Source organism: Amblyomma mixtum, chromosome 1 (assembly GCF_055824585.1).
Source record: "Amblyomma mixtum isolate Tamu chromosome 1, ASM5582458v1, whole genome shotgun sequence".
Lineage (NCBI taxonomy): Eukaryota > Metazoa > Arthropoda > Arachnida > Ixodida > Ixodidae > Amblyomma > Amblyomma mixtum.
This window is the reverse complement of record NC_143012.1, coordinates 318,854,748-318,874,875: the sequence shown is the minus strand read 5'-3', so window position 1 is coordinate 318,874,875 and position 20,128 is coordinate 318,854,748. Positions and strand designations below refer to the sequence as shown.

The following is a 20,128-nucleotide window of genomic DNA, read 5'->3' as shown; positions in this document are numbered from 1 at the left end:
CTGTACGCCACCAATTTCCCACTTACATATCATGTCGCAGCCACACCGATTAACGCACCTGTGTTAAGTATGCTGTGAATAATGTTATTTCATGTTGAAATAAAAAGGCGCTGAGTTGTAATGGTTAGCATCGCAAGTTAGAAGGTGATTTTTTCGAATGATAGGGTCCTATTGCATGATGCAAATAAGGGTATGGAAAGACGTGTTCGTTATGATAAAATGAAAGAAGCCAACAGTCATCGAAACCGAGGAGCATAGGGGATGTCCTTTTTTTTATTAATTTTGTAGTTTTTATTCACGCGAGATTTATAAAAGCTCGAAAAAGAACGACTACAAACCGTCGGTGGGATCTGAACCCACAACCTCCGAACTTCGTATTCGGTGCTCTACCAATTGAGCCACGGCGGCGGCTTTACAATCTTCTACTTTCGGCGGTATTTATGTGTATTTATGCGCAAGACAAGGCGCTGTAGAAGGGCTTGGCCCCTACTGGACATCAGTTTTGTGCTTACACCACTTATGCCATTAATTTACTGACAGCCAAAAGAAAATCCCCATTCGCTTCTTTATTTTTCCTCCATACCAATTTCAAATTATAAACTGTAAACAGTGGAATTTAACTTCCCGTATTGACACCTGGGTTGTGAGGGACAGCTTACTGGAGGGCTCCGGAAATAGTTTACTCCATGTGTGGTTTATTTAACGTCTGCTGGCATGACACAGTACGCGGGTGTTTTTGTACTTCGCTGCCACTGAAATACAGCCGCACTGGCGGGGATCGAAACCACGACCTTTTAGATCTGCAGAGAATTCCTAAGCAGCTGACTGCCCCCAACGGGCTATGCTAAATTAGAGGCACAAGATAGGCTAAAATTAGGAAAAACAGCAAATGTTTTTTTTCGTGTTTTCCAGAAATACGAATATAGAATGACGAAACATTTCTAAAAATTGTCCAATGGTTGGAGTGTTTGCCGCCCTTCAACAGTGTTAGAATAGCGCGCGTTCCAAAATAAAGTGGTTTGCGGGCATGTCTGATTTCGGGGAATTTTGAAATTATTCACATTTCTGCTGTAAGAAAGAAACGTTAAAAGCTGAACCAAGCAAGATACATGGTTTGTTCTATTGAGGCTGGCACGTTCCGTTCTGTGTACTTCTTACCTTATTTGAGTCGTGTGGTTTCTTCAATCCTGTGTGATTATTTTGGAAGTTTTCTTTTGCATTTTGCTGAAGGATTAAAAAATATGCAAAAATCTATCTGGGTCACATAATTTAGTATATTTCTACAGGAAACGACGCCTGTCACGAGCTGTGTTCGATAGACCATGACACTTGGTATGCGTACCAGAGCGGTGCGACAAAAGGAAAAAAAAACAACAAGAGTCGGTTATCCTGCAGCTAGCTCACCACGACCTTCTAAAGAACTCCCTCTGGTGTCCAATCTTCCGGCGTCTGGCCTCCCAGTGTCCGGTCTGCCGGTGTCTAGTTCCCGGTGTGCGGTATCTGGCGTCGGTCTTCGGTGTCGGGTCTCCGGTGTCCGGTGTCCGGTTCTCCCGGTATTCGCTGTAACGCTGTAACGCTGTTCGGTTTCAAAGTACTCGGTCAAACGGTTCAGTTTCACGGAGACCGTCTCTCTGTGGTTGGTCTCATGGTGGTCGGTCTCACAGTGTACAGTCTCCTGGTGAGCGCTCATTTTGCAGCGAAAGCTACACTAGGCTAGCAGAAGCATTTCGCTGTGCCGGGCAAAGGCCATTACTGCGCATGCGCCGTTACCAAGGCAACCAGTACCATGGCAACCATGAAACCGCAGCCACTTCGCCGCACTGCACTTGCTCAGAGTCGCACCGCGCAGCTGGGATATAAGCCGGAACGACGCGCCCGCTCCTCAGACGCATGTACACCATGAAAAAAGAAGAGCGGCCGTGCTAGTCACGGCAGCAGTGCAGGCTGCGTGAAATTGAGTCTTCCGATCCAGAAGTGCTCGCATGGTACAAGACAGTAAAGAGAAAACTAGGCATAGGCAAAAACCAGATGGATGCTTTAAGCGAGAAGGACGGCAGTGTCATTAGGAATATGGACAAGATAGTTAAAGTAGTCGAAGATTTCTACACAAATCTATACAGTAGACAATGTAATCAAAACGGCAATGAGGTAGGAAGCAGCGCACAGTAATGGGGCATTCTCGCCAGTAAAGAAAGAGGAAGTAGAGAAAGCCTCAGGAGCAATCAAAAGGAAGGAAAGCAGCTGGTGAGGATCAGGTAATAGCAGATCGCTTGAACGACGGAGGGGAGATTTCGCTAGAAAAACTAGCAACACTATATACGCAATGCCTTATGACCTCAAGCGTAGCACAAGCTTGGGAAAACGCTAACATTATCTTAATTCATAAGAAAGGAAATGCTAAGGACTGGGAGCAGTTTGGGATAGGAGTTAATGGAGAACACCTAAGTAATCTGCGATTCCCTGATGACATTGCCTTACTAAGTCACAAAGCATGAGCAATTAGCTAGACAGGCAGAGCAGAACGGTGGGTTTGAAAATTAACATGCACAAAGCCAAAGTAATTTTCAAGTCTCGCAAGAGAACAGAAGTTAATAATTGGTCGCGAGGTGCTGGAAGTAATAAGATAATATGTCTATTTAGGGCAGGTAGTGACCGCTGATCTGGATAATGAGAGGGAAATGACTAGAAGAATGAGAATGCGGTGGAGCACGTACACAGCAGGCTCTCTCAGATCATGAAAAGCAGTTCGCCAATATCCCTCAAGAGAAAAGTATACAACAGCTGTATCTTACCAGTATTAACATATGAGGCAGAAATGTGGAGGATAACGAAAAAGGTACAGCTTAAGTTAAGGACAACGCAGCGAGCTAGAGAAAGAAAAACGATGGGTGTGATGTTAAGAGAGCGGAAGCGGGCAAAGTGGGTGAGAGAACAAACGTGGATTAATGACATCCTAGTCGAAATCAAGAGGAAGAAACTAGTTTGGGCAGGGCATGTAATGCGAAGGCAAGATAACCGCTCATCCTTAAGGGTAACGAAGTGAATTTCAAGAGAAGGCAAGCGTAGCAGGGGGCGGCAGAAAGTCAGGTGGGTGGATGAGGTTAAGAAATTTGCGGGGATACGGTGGCCGCAACTGACAAAGGACAGGGTTAATTGCAAAGACATGGCAGAGACCTTTGCCCTGCAGTGGGCGTAGTCTGGTTGATAATGATGATGAATCGCTGCCTCTTTTTCTCGCCGCGTGTAAATCGCAAGTGCAATGTGAAATAAAGAGGGGCCCGACTATTAGTAGGGTAATCCAGCCGTTGCACGGATTAGCTTACAAGATTTTTCATTTTTCACAACTGGTCTTAAGTACAACATAACTTTTTCGAGTCGAAACAGCTGCATCACAATTGCACAGTCCTCGCAGTGCGGGCCTATCTCCCTGTTGCAAAATACTGCTTAACCATGTGTTGGCATCTTTCTTGTGACATTCCCAAGCCTAGGATTAAGCACTAGCCAAGTGCTATGGTACCAGTCCTTCTTAACCAATGGAGAAAGGCGACAGATCTGTCATAATATGAGTGCAACAGCTTGCGGCGCCAGTGGTGGAATTTAGCACAGAAGGTTTGAGCCAGACTGGCACATACCGCAGTACAAAGCGAAAGTTTTCTACGAGTACTGAAGCCGTCCTTTTCTTTGCAGATTTGTTATGACATTCACTGCACCGACAAAGGTATGTAGTGAAGAATGATAACATGTATTCGGGGAGAAAGCGCGTTTTTTCCAGGTGGCATGTTATAAATGCGCATTCTTATAGAGCTAAGCATAAGAATCTCCTCCTATTCTTGCGCTTTAGACTTGAATATGGAATGCCGCAACCAGAGCGCGAAATCTGCATTTTACGATTCCGTCAAAAATGAAAATAAATGATCCAAAATATGACATACTTAAGTCGCTCTCAACTACGTGGAATAAAAAATGGAAAATAGAAAATACTATACGTTCAAATGTGTAAACTGAGCGAAGACTCAAAGGTGCATGTAGAAATTTCTGAAGCAAGACGCAGTATGAAGACCAAAAACCTACACCCGTCAAAAGATCCGCGCTTTCGGTATTTGTTCTATATTACACTCATCTCAGTGCGCGTGCGTAGACATCATTGCGAAAAGCTTCATCGCCTTGAATACTCCTTTCACGACAAGTGCTATTCCGAGTGAACTTGTTAACTACCAAAAGCAGTGAAAAACTTTCTATTTCGTTTATTAAACCTTTCGCAGCACTTACAAGAAGCAACTCTATTTGCGCAGTGCAAGTAAAGAAAGAAAACTTTCACTTGTGCTATATTTTCTTAGAGATGCGGTCTATTCTTGTCGTCCTACAAAAAAAGAAAATTGTCTCAAGTGCTGTAACAGTCCTTCCTTCGCTGATACCCCATTTCTTATTTCGGTAGTAAAAACAGCAAACACAGCCGAGAGCGTGAAACAAAAGTTTGTCGTGAAAAGAAAAATGGAGGAAAAGTTGGGCGGCCGTTTCAGCCGCAGTTTTGGGTCCCAAAAAAATACTCAAAGCAAACCCCCCCCCCCCCCGAAAAAAAAAACAAAAAAACAAAAAAGGAAAGAAGCCTCGAACAACCAAGCTGTAACGGAAACCAAAAGAAACAAATGCAAAAGAGCAGCGGCAGACGCAACACGCGGGTGGCACTACGAGCGCCAAGCATCCGAATCCTGCGTGGGCCCACAAACGCACATGCATAGCATGGCTCTGTCCCGGTATTCCCTCCCCATCCCTATTCCTTCGCTGTTCCTTCTTCCACTTCTCGTCGGCCCGCAATTGTTGTCGGAGGAAGATAGCACCAGAAACAGAGAAGTCGGCGTGCTCAGCCGCCGGCCCAAATGTTCCCGAAGACGGCCGAGATGGGGAGGTGGGGAGCAAAGAGTGGGAGGAAGGTAGTTCGGCACACCACTCAGAACGACGACGACACGACGACGGCGGCGGTGACGCGTCGCTTCCCTCATTCTTTTCCACCGCCGTCCCGTAGATTCCTCGGGAGCGCGCACGGGGCCGCGCGATCCCGAGCGCTACAGGCGGATCCCCAACTTCCCTTCGCACACTCCTTTTTTTCTCCCCCCACGTATAATAATTATTCTTTTTTTTTTCAACCTTCGACTGTGCGCTCGGTGCCTCCCGCGCATCTCCCTCTCTCTGCTCTCCTCCGAAAACGGAGGGGTCGACCCGAACTCCGCGATTGGCGGACGCCGCGCGTGACGTCATGGAGCGCGCTCTCATAAAAAGCGGCGTGGCCGGCTCAAGTTGGCGACAAAGGGCCGCGAGCTGCGAAGCACGACGACGGGACAAGACTTGTAGAGGAAAAAAGTTTCGGGCGGACACCTGCTGCTGTCTCGCGACCATCTCTCATCAGATCACGTCTCGGGCGACAAAAATTGTCACGTCGACTTCGGCGCACCCTCCGCTAGGAACGCAGACAAGCCAGACAGGGGAGAGGGAGTGACTGACTGTTTGCCGCAGTTCCCTCCGTCCGGCGAACTTGTCCCAGTGCCATCGAAGGTGATCTGCTGCTGCTGCGCGCGGTGACTTGTTCCCTCTTAAACTCGAAATGAGGTGAGTGAGGCCTTTTCGTTTTGAGCCCCGTCAAAACTTAGGCGCGGAAACTTACGCGTCTGGCAGTCGGACATGTATTTCATCAAAGAACCGTGAGGAACGGAGGGGATAGCACACGGCTTAAAGGACGGAGTTCCCGAATGAGTTTTAAGAAATAATTAGACGATGGGATGTTAATGGCCAGTTTGCATGTGTGCGGCAGAGGTAGATGCCGTGATTAACGCTTGATCGCAATAACTTCAGAATGTCCCTTTCACCAAGATAAGGGCCGTGGATAGAAAAACTTGTGAACAAACAAGCTTCGGTGTAGTTTTTGTCGGAACAGACTTCATAAATCACTAAAAGGAATCTTTCGAGCACTCTGGTATTACGTGATGCTGATTCGTAAGGCGTATTTTGAATTTCGACCAGTCTTGTTGTACCAAACCAATACAAACATGTCTTCGCGTTTCGTTACAGCGGCAAATCATGAACCTTAACAAGTGGAGGCAGAAATAAGGAGGAAAGTGAGGTTTACGAATAGCCACAGGAGATCTGCTACTCAAATGTGGCGTAAAATCCGAGGTCTTAGAATACTTGGGGGGCTCCGCTGTTTCCTTTCAGTTAAAATATTCTCGTCTAGTTAGCACTAAAAATAAACCCAATAGCGGGAAAAGCAGTAGCAGGAAAAGTATATCCTTAGGCGCGCCTTAGGCCTTTCCTTTTAAAAACTTCGATTATTATGTCTTGAATCCAACGCAGAGATGCATGAATACGACTTGCTCTCGGAAAAATTATTTTGCTTTCCTGAGAACATGGCTTCATCAGGCCCTGAAGAGCCTTTTGAAAGTGAATGCTATTCAAGAACACACGCGAATATCCGAAACTCTACGACGCGCTTTATCGTCTACGACAACGCAGCATCAATGTGCCTTCATTGCGTCTTGATGACCCAAAAGCTTAAGATAAGCTCCGGCTCAATGATGAAAAGGGTCTCTCTTCAACTCGGCTGAAGGAGATTACGCGAGGAGCATGTATAGCAGAAGACAATGCTCCAAGCGCTAGCTTCAATTTGTTGTAGCGCGAACCGGCGCTCGGATATGCTTACATAAAAGTATTTTGATGGCTAACTTCTTTGCCCGAAGGCGAAAGGGAATACTTCTCTCAGTGAAAACCTATTTCTCCGCGCTGTTTTTGTTGTTGCGTATTATCTAGAGCTTCTTTTATATAAAGAAGTCAAGGACCCCGAGCAGAAATGGTTATCAAAGCGTGTTCCCTTTAAAGACGGGAGACTGACTTTACTAAGTGATGCACGCTTAAAATCAATTGAAAATCGGCTGGCGTCTGTGCCAACGCTTGCCTGTCAGATTATCCTACGTTGCAAAAGGCAAAGCTCAAGTTGGTCACACATATTTGCATAGAAATGCTTTTGCGGACTGACCTCATATTTTCCGCAGTGATGGGTTGAAACGTCGCGCGTTGTGGGATTCAGGCACTGTTCAACGATTGGTTTAAGCACCAAGGAATCAATGAAGCTTTGCACTTAACGGGAAGTTGCGAGGACAAAAATATCCCGCAGCCCAATTTTCACATCGACGACGCCACACATGAGTACACGCCGAGCTAAATTATGCCGAAGAGAAGAACGCTAATAATGAGGCACCTACGAATGACTGGAGTGTATTACCTGTCTAAAACTTTTATGACCTATTCATCGAAATTTGCAGATAACTGTGAAGTGTTTAACAAATGTTCAGAGCGTTTATTAGATACGCTTGAAACTCGAACATCTTCAGATGCATGATAGATTTCCGCTTTCTCTGCGCTGCTGAGACGCTTAATAACACAGCCCGGAAATGTGTTTTCTTATTTTATTCCGATGCTAAACGGCCCTGTATTGTGCCCTGATGTTTAAAAGCTTGACGTCTGCAAATTACAAAGTTTCTATCAGAGATCTGAATTCTGCTAACGCCGTAGGATGTGCGTAGAAGTCTGCATCGGCATTATCAGGTTCAGGTTGCTTGACCTTTTTAGACGTTCACATTCGTCTATAAGAGAAGTGTTATTATTTTTCTGAAAAGCAATTAACTAGATACAGCTTCCAGAAGGATGTCATCAAAAAGATTTGTGAATGAGAGACCTAACTGTGAAGATGGTTTTCAGCTTTGATATCTGGTTACAAGGGTAAAATGCATATCCTTAACCGTACAAAAAAAAAAAAACTCACTTGTAAGTAAGGTTATAGCGGGCGTAAGAAATTAAATTATTTCTGTTAGAGACGTCCGCTCGGTAATTCACAGGGGAACAAAAATCACAGAAACGCGTCCGTTACCCTTGTGTAGTAGACGGTTGTGTGTATAACTGCTACCTAGAAGGTTCGAACGGCTGACAAAAGATTATAATAAGTTCGAAAAGAGTCCTTTGATGATAGTTTCTAGACGAATAACTGCTCCTATAAGACGCGCGAGAGCCACACCACACACTGCACGCACAGTTCATTAAGCTAAGAAATTAGGACATGAGTAATTATCACCCATGAAACCCCCAGTGGTGCCGTAGTGATAGGTAATCATAAGGACAGCAGATTGCTTCATCATTGAAACGCAACCTTCCTAACCGAAAAATGCTACTACTTTTCCAGTTAATCGAAGCCACCATGCAAAATTTGTGGCAGAACTTATCAACATATATGCTGGCAAAAAAACAGTGTGCTTAGCAACCAAGAGGCTCTAATGCCTGAGCTTTACTGCCCAGCTAATTAGAGAAATGTGCGTGATGTCATTTTATATTGTTTCAGTGATTCCAGTAACCAAGTGAGACTTCTTCTGCATGTCGCTAATACTGTGACTTCCTACTAGCTTAACCACCAAACCGGTAAACCATATATATTCATAAAATTATTTCTAGCAGGCATGATGAAAACCAACAGAAGAACTGTCGTAATAACACAAGCGCGGGTTCTATACGTCGCGCGGTAAACAAAAAAAAAAGCCCAACGCACGTCTCTGGACCCTGCAATAGATATTAACAACACTAAACTTTCGAAAGATGTCGGTTCTGTTAAAGTCTCTGAGCTAATACCAAGAAAAGCAAGATTAGCCAGTGCTGTTATTTTTTTCGTTTTTCAAATAATAAAATACGATCGTCAAGCCGTTCCACGCCGCTTCTCTGTGACAATGTTAAAGGACTGAACATAAACTGCCATTCTTCGTTTTATTTCTAGTGGTACAGCGTTAATGACAGCTGTTTAAACGTGGAATTTCGAGCTTTTTCATATGATTTCTGCCATTCGCGTTGCAGTTTTGCTAAGAGTTGATGAAGCCTGTCTCTTGTAACGAGAAATTTGATGAGCACTTTTAAAGGCGTTCTTCTCAAAGTTATTTGCTAGGGGACCAGGTCAAATGCTTTCCACCGAGCAAATTATTAGTGATAAGTCTGCTTTTCGTTTAATGCATGATTTGCGCGTTTCAGAAACGACTACATTTAACAAGGACTAAATTTAAAATATGTGACGTGCTCATGTTCCAAGTACTCAGTGCAGATTGCAAAATTGTCTATTCTTTTTCAGCTATGATAAAAAACCTTGCAATCAATGATTCTCTATATATGCATATTTTAACGAGCATTGCTCAAGAACATGCAACTGAATTGATAAAGTCTCTTTATAAGATGCCGCTTGGAATTCCTCTTGCTCCGGATATTTCTTAGTATGCGGCTTCTCTGCGCAAGAGAGAATCCCCTCTTACTATATATGTACAGACTTTTTCGAAGTATCCCTATAAAACTGGGAATACGAGCGGGGCAGAGGAAATATAAGGCCTTAAAGAGGGCGTTGCTGGAAATAATGCCCAACCAGCGGCCCGTTCATTGCCAGCGACGGGAAACTAATATTGGAAAGCATTTTTCATTTAGGTGCGTCATCTACGGGAACGACTGTTTCACTTTGAACTTTCCCGAATGCCTGCGTGGCGACAGGATTGCTGTAATTGCAACGTCATTTTTTGCCTCAAAATCCTCGCAGAAGAATTTATGGAGACAGTCTGCCAGATGTTAAATACTTGTAGGCTCCTCAGATGGAGCAGAGAGCACAGAAGGTGATAGCTTTTTCTAAATAGAATGTTAAACCGAAAAGTGCTCGTGAATTGTGAACATATCCCGGCTGACGTCTTTAAAGTTAATAAGTTTTTACTTTAAGAACTATCAGAGGTACGTCGCTGTGGTCTGTGGAAGTAGACCGTACGCAAGGCGGAATTAAGCACATAATCGTGCTTCTTCGAAGAATTCTTCGAATATTTAACTAAAATCGCTTATCAACTTTTGGGAGGCAAAATTATATTGCGAATTCGAAGATCGTCAACATCAATGGTGAGCCTAGATTCAAAAAATTTCGTAATCGGTAATATGGTTCGAAATGTCGAACGGAAAAAAATTATTTATTTATAAGGTCTCAATGTGTTAGCTTTCCCACGTTGAATGTATTTTAAAATGGTGTCGCCGTGCGTAATACCGCCACCCAAATCATGTAAACTACTTCAACGTCATAATACACACAAATGGCATCGGTAGTTGCCGCATTATAAGTGTAACCGACTCCATTTTACAAGTGTGCAATTTTCAAAAACCTCGCTCAGCAACCTTTCAAATGAGTTTTTTTTTTACGCTCGATATTCTGAACCACATTCCCGATAAATTAAATTTAAAAAGTGCGTTTAGGTTCACTTTTGATGGTGAGTGTCTTCAATTTCACAATATAACCTTGACCCCTAAAATCAAAGATAAAAGTTTGTTAGTTAACTTCAGTTAATTTTTCCCCTAATTATTTAACTCTCTTCCATACATAAGGTCCGACTTGATGTAAAATGCACCTGCCCAGGCCACACTGACGTACCTCTCACAGTTTTTAAAATAAGAATCTGTAAACGCTAAAAAAAAGTCACCCCGCATATTGGGTTGCCAACTTTGAAAGCGCCCGCACAAAGAAAAAGTAGTTGTGACTCGATGCTGCCATTTTCATTCTTCCGTCATTATTTGTTTAAATCGTGTCAAAGGTTAAGGTTACAATTGAGAACTCAATATAAAAATAATAAATGCCTCATGTCCCCATCCCTGTGTTACACCGGCAAGTTCAGCACAAAGTTCGAGGTTCTACGGTCGCAAGAAGGATGAAATCCTTCCTGCAGTTTGATTTTTATTCTAAATCCTGAAAGTCCTTAATAAATAATTTTTCGCCTTATAACCGTTTTCACAATCTTGTCGCCGTGGTGGATCAGTGGTTATGGTGCTTTAGTGGTTATGGTACAAATTCCGAGTTCAAAACAGGCGAAAGAGTAGCAGATATTACGAATTAAGCCGTCGTTTCAATCCCCTCTGTTTACTAACCTCAAGACCTCCGGTGCCGTGTTTGAAAGCCTGCTCCATTTGCGAACTCCATCAAGTTACTACGCTTTCTGATAGGAATATGCCTCCGTTTTCAAGAGTAAGCATTCCACTTCTGTGGTGATCAAAATCTAGCCCGGGACTTGGGAAGCTTACCCTGCACCTAAAAGGAAGTGTGATAGAGGAAAGCTCATTCCTTTTTTACTCCTGTTTTGATTGCAGTAACACTCTCGGGCCCATCGGTCACAACTACAGAAACAGACGCTACCGCTGTAGTTATGCACAAATTTTCTGTGTGCCTGAGAACTTAATCTGAGCTGAACCTCGTGCATACGTATATGGTGTGCTTATGTCACACAGTTGTTTAATGATATACAAAAGCTCCGTCGTGCATAGCAGTGGAGCAAGGTTTCTTGCGAAGCCGCCGCGAAAACGAACTTGCTGTCAGCCGCAGGGAGTCCTGACCCAGATTTATCGTTGTAGACACCCAAAAGAAGATTAACTTTTCACGGCTTCACAAAACAAACAATGCACGCTTTAAGCTGGCACGTATGCAACACGACTGCAGCCAATTTAGGTCCCACAGCACGTTATTCCTTGTTGGTTGCATTTACAAGCTACCACGGTGCCTCAGTGGTTATCGTGTTCGGCGCGAAAGAGGCGAGTTCAATCCTAGCAGCGGCAGTCGCATTTCAATTGGGGCGAAAAGGTAGAGGCCCGTCTACTGTGCGATGTAAGTGCACGTTAAACAAGCCCAGGTGGTTTAAGAGTATCCGGAGCCTTCCACTACGGCGTCCTTCATAGCCCGAGCCACTTTTGGACGTTGTACCGCATAAAGCCTAAGCCAAACTTTTATTTCAGGTAGGCCTAAAGCGCAGCATAGAGCGCAGCCGAAACTTTTGTCGCTTGAAAACGAGTGAAACACAAGAATCCGGCTGCGGAATCCACTTGTCAGCTGCTGTTGCACAAAGTAATGGAAAATAATTGTTGTAGAGAAGAGGTTTTAAGTACTTTTAACTTGAGTAGCAGCGCTCGGTTTCGCTCAAAGGTAGAAACATGTTCGATTACCAGAAGCAATACGTTATTCGTTTAAATAATCCCTTAAGTTCAATATGTGAGAAAACAACTGCAGTGGAGACTTCCATGTAATTTTAGTCAGAAAACCATAGGAGACCACTGGATGAGCTGAACATAACTAACAATGAAATACAGAGCAGTGATTACCATAATGTCCTTAATTCCTACTTCCTCACAGAAAAAAGAAGACGCTCCTCATGACTGTTCGTTTCAACCCGAGCCGCTGTCATTTAGTGCTCGTTCCTGGCGCGTAAGACTTGCAGATCCCCCAGGGAAATTTGTATGCGCATTGGGAGCCTGGTGGGGAAGGTCACCTCATTTTTCTTCCCCCTCTTGGCTTCTTCCTGGGCCTCGTCGACAAACAAGATTTGGCTCCCGGTGCCATGCTAATGGGAAAAAACGGTTATTCTCGAGCAAATACATTCCCAGACGACCCCATTAAGGGACGAACTGTTATTGTTTCCGCGCCATGCAAGGAACAACGCGGCTCACTCAGCGAGCGAAGCTACAACGGCAATCCCTTCTTTTTCTACTCAAGTTGCTAGTCATCCGCACAACAGTCGACGGCCACTGCTAATCACTTTATTCAATTATTCCCTGATTCATCTTCGGGACATTAAAGCTTAAATACCATGCCATACCATGTTATACTGTACCGCACTGTGTCATATAGCATACCATACCATACAATATCATGTTATACCATGCCACACCGTGCCATACAGCATATCATACCATTCCATACTATTCCATACCACACCACATTATAGCTATTCACTGCTTAACAGTAGGGCACCAAGACGTGAGGAACATCGGTACTAGATCTGAGCCGGAAACGATGTAGTGAGCCGCCAAAATCTCATGTGTTTGGAGAGCTGCAATCTGTGCGTCAACCTCTTACTCACTTGCCTTTAAGGTAGCCTTTTTATTATTTTTCTTTACCTTTGCCCCTCTCTACTTTTAACTTTATTGCGAGCATGGGTACGCATTAACGAAGCAAAGTCAGAGCTGCACAACGTGAAGATGATGGCATCTCACGTGTCATACCAGCTATTGTTGTCATATGTGAACAAAAGTAAAAAGAACTGCTGAACCATTTTTTCTTTTCACCGAGGATAATAGAGATGCCAGTAAACACATCAGTATGGCTGCAGCGGAATTCTGGACGTTTTATTTTGTTTTGTGCACGAAGCACAATTCGTCTTGCTCCACACACAGACGTGTGGTAAAACGACGCCGGGGCGTAAGGTTCCCCTTGAGAACGGTGTGGAACACCAAGAAACAAGAAGAATACGATGTACGTTAGAAGGCGACTGACAACAGCCCCGGGTGGTGGATTCTGGAGAGAAGCAAGCGTAAGTGATCAAAGACAGAAAACATATGCAGAAAAAGATTAGAATGCAAAGTTGGGCTCCAGAATAGTGTAATAAAATAAATATATAAATTTAAGCATCCGCAAGAACTAGAGCCTCTCCTCGGTGTTTATTCTCTACGAAATATTCTGCGCCCGCCTAAAACGGAAGAAACTACACGCTTGGCACAAATTATTCGCACTATTTTCTTTCTTCAACATCGCGTACCTCCTCTTGCCGTTTATTTTTTTCATAGCGCATCGTTATGTACACACAGAATAATAAAAAAGTAGAAACGTTCCATACCCAAGTACTATACGGGCGCACTGTTTTGAATATGTGCTTGTCACCGGCGCGGAAGTAATGTTGTTTTCACAGGCCAGGAACCCAAGAATCCCCTCAGGAAAAAACTCTAAACTCTTCTTTTTTTGCAACAAGATTTCATCTACAAGGTGGGTAGATGCTGCCTATGAAACTTCGGCTTTGCTGTGTACAAACTTGGAGCTATTACTTCTTGAAGAAAATAAACATTTGAGAGAGTTGGTTCAATCAATCAATCAATCAATCAATCAATCAATCAATCAATCAATCAATCAATCAATCAATCAATCAATCAATCAATCAATTAATTAATTAATTAATTAATTAATTAATTAATTAATTAATTAATTAATTAATCAATCAATCAATCAATTTATTTCCTTAGAAAAGGAGGAGTACGGGACTAAAAGCTCGAACAGCTTGACGAGGTCCCGACCCCTTGTTAGTTGGCATGACAGCAGGATGACGGCCAGTCTTACACAAAAATGAAAAAATATCACAAAGCAACGGGTAATACAGAATGAAACAAGACGGCAATCAATCGGAGAAGCAACAAAAGGTAATACAGATAAATCAACACACATAAGCAACATTAGTGAACAATATTATGGTTAATTTTCGACGAAAACAAGGGGGAAAGGAAAGATAGACGAGTGCAAGTTAGACAGGACAAGCGCAGTCCTGTCTTCGCCTTACACCCGTCCTTTCTTTACTTTCTTGCTGCTTTCCGTCAAAAAGAAACTATTAGTACAGAACCGAAGCGAACACACCCCGTTGTAGCGCCCAAGGTTTGATATTTTGAGGAACGAGAGGAAGGGATCACTCCGAAATAACTTCCCCCACAAGTTCCGTCCTCGCATTCAAAGAGGTCCTTCCCTGACCGCCACACTGCATGAGCAAGTGCTTTTAAGCCATGAATGTAAGTATTAATACACTAGCCACGCCGGTGATATTTGTTGGTAGGTGTAGTGGCCAACGACTTACTGTACAATGTGTAGGTTATGCAGCAATATAGAAAACAAAAGTGTGCTCTTTGGGAAACATCTATGAAAAGTGCAATAAGGTTTACTGCGTTTAATCAACGAGGGAAAACAACATCGTGCACCATGGACGACCTTGCGTTGGCACCTTTGTATACTATCGGCACTGTGAGATGCAAATATTCAAACCATGTCTTTAATCCAAGAATATCCAAGGAATATATTTTATCGCATATTTTTTTCTCATGATGGATGTTGGTGCGATGATGGATGCTGATGTGTCCAGCTATCGAAGCACCTCTTGCGCTATTATCTGTCCCTTAACCTATCCGTCGTATTTCCTACGCACTATATCTTTAACTATAGATGACGGATTTCCTTCTTCCCTATGCCTACCAGATTGTGAAGTCTTTTCCGCCGGGGCGAGATAGAAATTCGGTTCTAGTCCTTTTATCTCTGTTTCTTTTGCGACCGATACGAGTGAAAGAGAAATTAGCCCGTATGAGCTTCAACCTGCTCCACCATATTATTTAAATGCCAATTCACATGCAGGCTGAACGAAACGCGAATGAAGGCTTTACTATGCCTCGCCACATTCAGTGAAAACAGAAGCGGGACGACCCTACCAGCCAATTTTGTTGCCGATAGCGCTTACAGCATTAGCTTCTACTTCCTATGAAATTACCCCAAACTCGCGTAAGTGTGCGAAATCTCGAATTCTCCACCAACGGAAGCTCTTCCGCGCAACAAGATGACATTACCTTATGAGATGCTTGCAACTTATCAAGTGTATCGGCGCCATCTCTAGTGTTAACCACGGTGGGATTATTGCCCCATTAACACTGGCTACCGCAAAGTACTCGCAAAGCAAAATTTTCTAGAATTTCTGCTCTCTTTTATTCGACCTCAATTCTTTAGGACATTTCAAATGACTGCTTACCTTTTTCATGCTTCCCTCCTTTTAAACATGCCGTCTGACATCTCTACGAAGTCATCATGCAAACAGGCCTAGAATTGAATTGTGAACACTTCTAGACTATTTAGGTCTAAAGCGAGGCTGTTGTCTATTCGGAACAAAATCATGTGCACGCTTCCTTGAGTTAAAGCTCGCAGTTACTTAATGACGCATGCCCAGATCTTAGGACATGACTGTATTTGCGGTTTTTATTTAATGTTCGTAGTGGGCTTTAGATATGCCTAATCTGTGAGCGCATCGCTTCTCTTTGCCATCAAGGCAGTAGCGGCGTGAACTCAGTCTGATACGTTGTCCGGAACAAATATTTTGTGGCAACGCGCAACTGACCCTTAACTTGCATATGACCTAAGCGCCAGTTGCGCTGTGGCTAAATATTACAAACTTTCAGCGTTTTTTTTATTCTAAATAAAAATGGCGCCAGTGATGAGTGTTGATTTGAACTCTCAATCTTTAGCAATCTTAAGGCAGTGAAAATTAAGTATACATGCGGTAAAAGAATGCGATAACTGAGGGCAATGTGCGCCTTAAACTTAAAGCAAGTTCCGACCTTTGCGCCAATGCGCCTGTCAAAGTGACTAAAACGCTGTCGGAAGGACTTGAATACTCCATAATTCTACCTTCCGCATCTCTATGATGAATCCCTACAAGTATCCACGAGCGTACACGCGTGCATTTGGTTCTAAATCTGATAATCATGATGATGATGATGAATTTTAAAGGTGCAAAGGAACATAGGCGAGTACAAGGCATTTTCGTCTACTCAAGATGTGCTTAGACGCCTAGTTCCGAAGCATTTCACCCCAGATAACTCCAGCACCAAGCACAACATACTTATCAAGTTTGCTAATCCTACGAAACTGCTAGCCGATTGCTTTTGATGCATATAACAAATTGTTTCGTTAGCAGGAGTTTTGGCATGCTGATAACGAGTGGTGTACGTATTCAACAGTGCTAATGACATCCCTATATTGCTTGGATATCGGCGAGGTGGACTTACGATGCGATCAAAACTATCACTAGGAGAGATGCGCGCGAGTGAACACTCACGCGACGAGTGGATAATATTGCGTTCCGACTGAAACTGTCCGTGGCTAGCAAGGCCGTGACTAATGCAGAGGAACACCGATTCAATTAGTGTGCGCTGGATTACGTACAAACGAACTGTCGTGGGAAATTGAGATATTCAATATTGCGCCTTAATTACAGACCTCCACGTAACGCCTTCAATGGCCCGGCTCATTTGCAGCACGGTTTATTTAAAGAAAAGATAGATAAAACGGAGCTGTCGGCGACGGGAAAAGAGAGACGGAATCGATGAGGGATGATCGCACTCGTATGGCGTCTACTCGCCGTAGGCGTTGCTGTCACCGCCCGCAACGCAAGAAAGAAAAATAAATAAAACGAGCTAAAAACAGCTCAAATTGTGATTCAATCAGAGAAGCTAGATTGTTAAAATTACGTCCTGCAGAGACGTCTCACGTTTCGGAAATTTTATTAAAAATGTCAATAGCAGGCTACACCGAAGCTGACACTGTCAAGCTTGTTGGCGCTAAACGAGATTGGACGAAACGAGCCCAGTGTGAAGTTCTCCAGCAAGAAAAAAAAGTATGCACCTCTCAAGTTTGTACTTTTATTTATCCTTTTCGAGAGGAAATGATCCTGAAGAGAATGTGTATTATATAGCAGTGACAGAAAGAACAAGAAACCGGACACAATTTCCTTTCTGTGTGATTTTATTTACGCAGTGACTGGCCTTCGTTACTTGCGTATCCTTCAGAACTCTCGCTTTTCTTAATTTAATTTGTTTCTTTCCGTTGTACTTAATGCACCCGCTATTTTTACACTTTAGCCGATATTTGTTTCCCTTCAAATCAACTGTCTTTTCCCTGTCGGAAACAGTTCTGTCTTGAAGTTTCCTCTTTCTTTCGCCGACGTCCTTTGGGACTGTCAGAATCAGGTTATTGGCAAAGAAAAGAAACTACACCATAGGTGAATTTCTATATATGGACGCCCCTTAGTCAGTGACTGTACTGGGACCTCCTTTATTGTTAAGTCAAACAGTAGTACATATAAAAACAAAGTAACTGTAATAAAAATTCAGTGAACAATTATGCAGTTATCGCTATCACCAGCGGTGAAATTATAAAGAACAGGTGTATGCAAACCAACATACGCATAGTTCAGGGGGTTATATAGCACAAAACAACATGAAACAAAAGGACAGCAAAACGTAATCGATAAAGTTGCGCCTGGAACACCTAATGCACAGCTTGAAAATATTCCATTCGTACCCAGTAAATTTTATAATTTGGTTGTATTATTTCGAAAGCACCTTAATAATTTTTATGAAGAATTAAGACTTTCGGATAGTTTTCGCATTTACATAGTGAATTAGTGTTCTTCAAATCCATTGAAAAGGTATTTCAGAAAGAAAGTCATGAAAAATGAACTGTTTGCAACTTACAATTGGTGCGTACTTTAGGTAGAATTAGGTTTCTGCTAATCGCAAATCTCGTAGCGTTAGTGTTTGTAAGCTGTGGCTGTAAAACGGAGAGAAATGATGTGCGCCTATTATTTAGCCTGTAAATGAAGATAACGAAGGTTATGTTGAACAAGCTGAGGTAAGGAAAGAATTTGTAGTGAGTGTTGTTTGAATCTAAAGAACTGAACGTTAGAATTCGGACTGCTTGATTAATAACGACTAGTAACGACGCCAGATGAGTACTGCAGAGTTATATACAATATGTGATACATACAATATGTGAGATACGAATGTATGTGCGAATTGTAAAGTGTTATGTAGACTGAGGAAAGTATGATAGATTTTCGATTAAAATTTTTAATCCATAAGGAGTCTTGGATCTAATGCGGGCTATGTGGGGATTAAATTTTAGATGGCGAAGTTCATTATCTGCCCTGTTTACGCAAGACAGGTAATTTCGCTAAACGCACTTCAGTGTAATACCATGACTCCTAAGCCGAGCTGCCAGATAAGATAACCATGAGGTTAACGATCCGGAAACTGGTTAATCAATTATTCAGCGGTATATCAACAAACAGGCGTACCGTGCATGCCGTGCATGCAGCTTGAAATTCTCGAGCATGAATAGCCGGAATATTTGACTGGCCGCGTAGAATTCTGGCTCCGTGAGCAAAGTTAGCCGTTGCAATATTCATAATAATTTCCAATAAATAAAAATTAAATAATAAAAAAATAGAATCTTTGATGATACACAGCAGTGTACACAGCACCTCTGTTCATTTATCAGCATGCACTAATAAAATTAGCATCGCTTTCAAACGGCTGTCGCCACCACGACCAAGGATTTGTGTCTTGGTGCTTTACCCAGAGTTGGAAAGTACACAGAGGCAAAAACCAGTAGTATAGAAGCCTACACATACGAGCAGCCACTTCAGCGATTTCATGAGAGGCAGACTTGTGGGTCATTACAGCTTTCATACCGCAAAGTAAGGAGCCCTGGGGATACATCGCATTTTCAGCTTGAACCTGGCGCAGAAGGCCACTCGACGGTTGCTGCAATGCCCGAGGCCGACAAGCCTAAGGCTATGCTTGAGGTCCTTAAGTGCGCCCATCCTACAGTGTGCTCCGCTCTGTCTTTAGACCTTTATGCGCACCATGTTTTTGTGTGGCCTTCAAAGACGTATGTTCTTTTTTAGTCGCGGTGATTGATTCTTTACCGCAGAACTACTGCAGACTAAAAAAAGAGAAAAAGATACGGTTGCCTTTGCCTGTGTTTAAAAAGAACAAGTTTAGTAAAAATGAAACGGAACTGCTTGATGCATTAAACTGAAATTTAAATCTCCGAATCTGAGAAACCGAAGCAGCAGTCAGCCGAAAGCAGTAGTAGGAGTGATTAAGAACACATCTTGAACACAATCCTAAAAGTGCCCAAAATTTTTGGACATTATTTAGCTACATTCTTTGGAAGCAATAATGTAAAGCCCACCAAACAAAATTTCTATCTGCCGTGTTTTCAGATGCGATGAACAAAGTTCAAAGAGCTTTCAGGCACCTGTTTTTCATATTAAATTCAATCTGCTTTTTACAGCGCTTGCAGTCAATAAATGTTACCGCTGTTTCATAGCGTCCGTCCGCAGATACGAAACACGTCCCTTGTCATGCTGGAAGCTTCCAAAATCATCGCTGTTATATGTATGACGACTTCCATAACTTAAAAAGAATCAGGAGGTAGCCGACCTTTTATCAGTACCTCGACACAGATGTAAAGCAGTGGGCCGGAATCATTGCTGATGGTTTTGATAGCCCAGGTTGCCGCAAATTCTCGCAGAACTTTTAAGGTTAACGTCCAAGGTAGTATGCTCCAGGACAGAGCATGGTTGCTTCTTGAATGGTTGAATCCACAGCCACTACTTCTTTAAATCCGAAACGGAATCTCGAGATCAAGGAAATCAGGCTTGGACGCCGAACCAAAGAGCTTCGG

The 20,128-nt window shown here is 43.1% G+C and overlaps 2 protein-coding genes across 11 annotated transcripts in view; one reads left to right on the top strand and one right to left on the bottom strand.

Moving 5' to 3' along the window:
* The window catches only part of LOC149372623 (uncharacterized), a 517,038-nt gene that overhangs the window by 152,024 nt on the left and 344,886 nt on the right, over positions 1 to 20,128 (bottom strand). The gene's annotated exons all lie outside the window — the stretch shown is intronic.
* Positions 5,286 to 20,128, top strand: part of LOC149372627 (uncharacterized) — a 116,484-nt gene continuing 101,641 nt past the window's right edge. Inside the window, exon 1 of the mRNA XM_089567172.1 lies at positions 5,286 to 5,604. Within this exon, the coding sequence (XP_089423298.1) occupies positions 5,600 to 5,604 (5 nt within the window). The 5' untranslated portion in view covers positions 5,286 to 5,599. The remainder of the gene's footprint in view (positions 5,605 to 20,128) is intronic.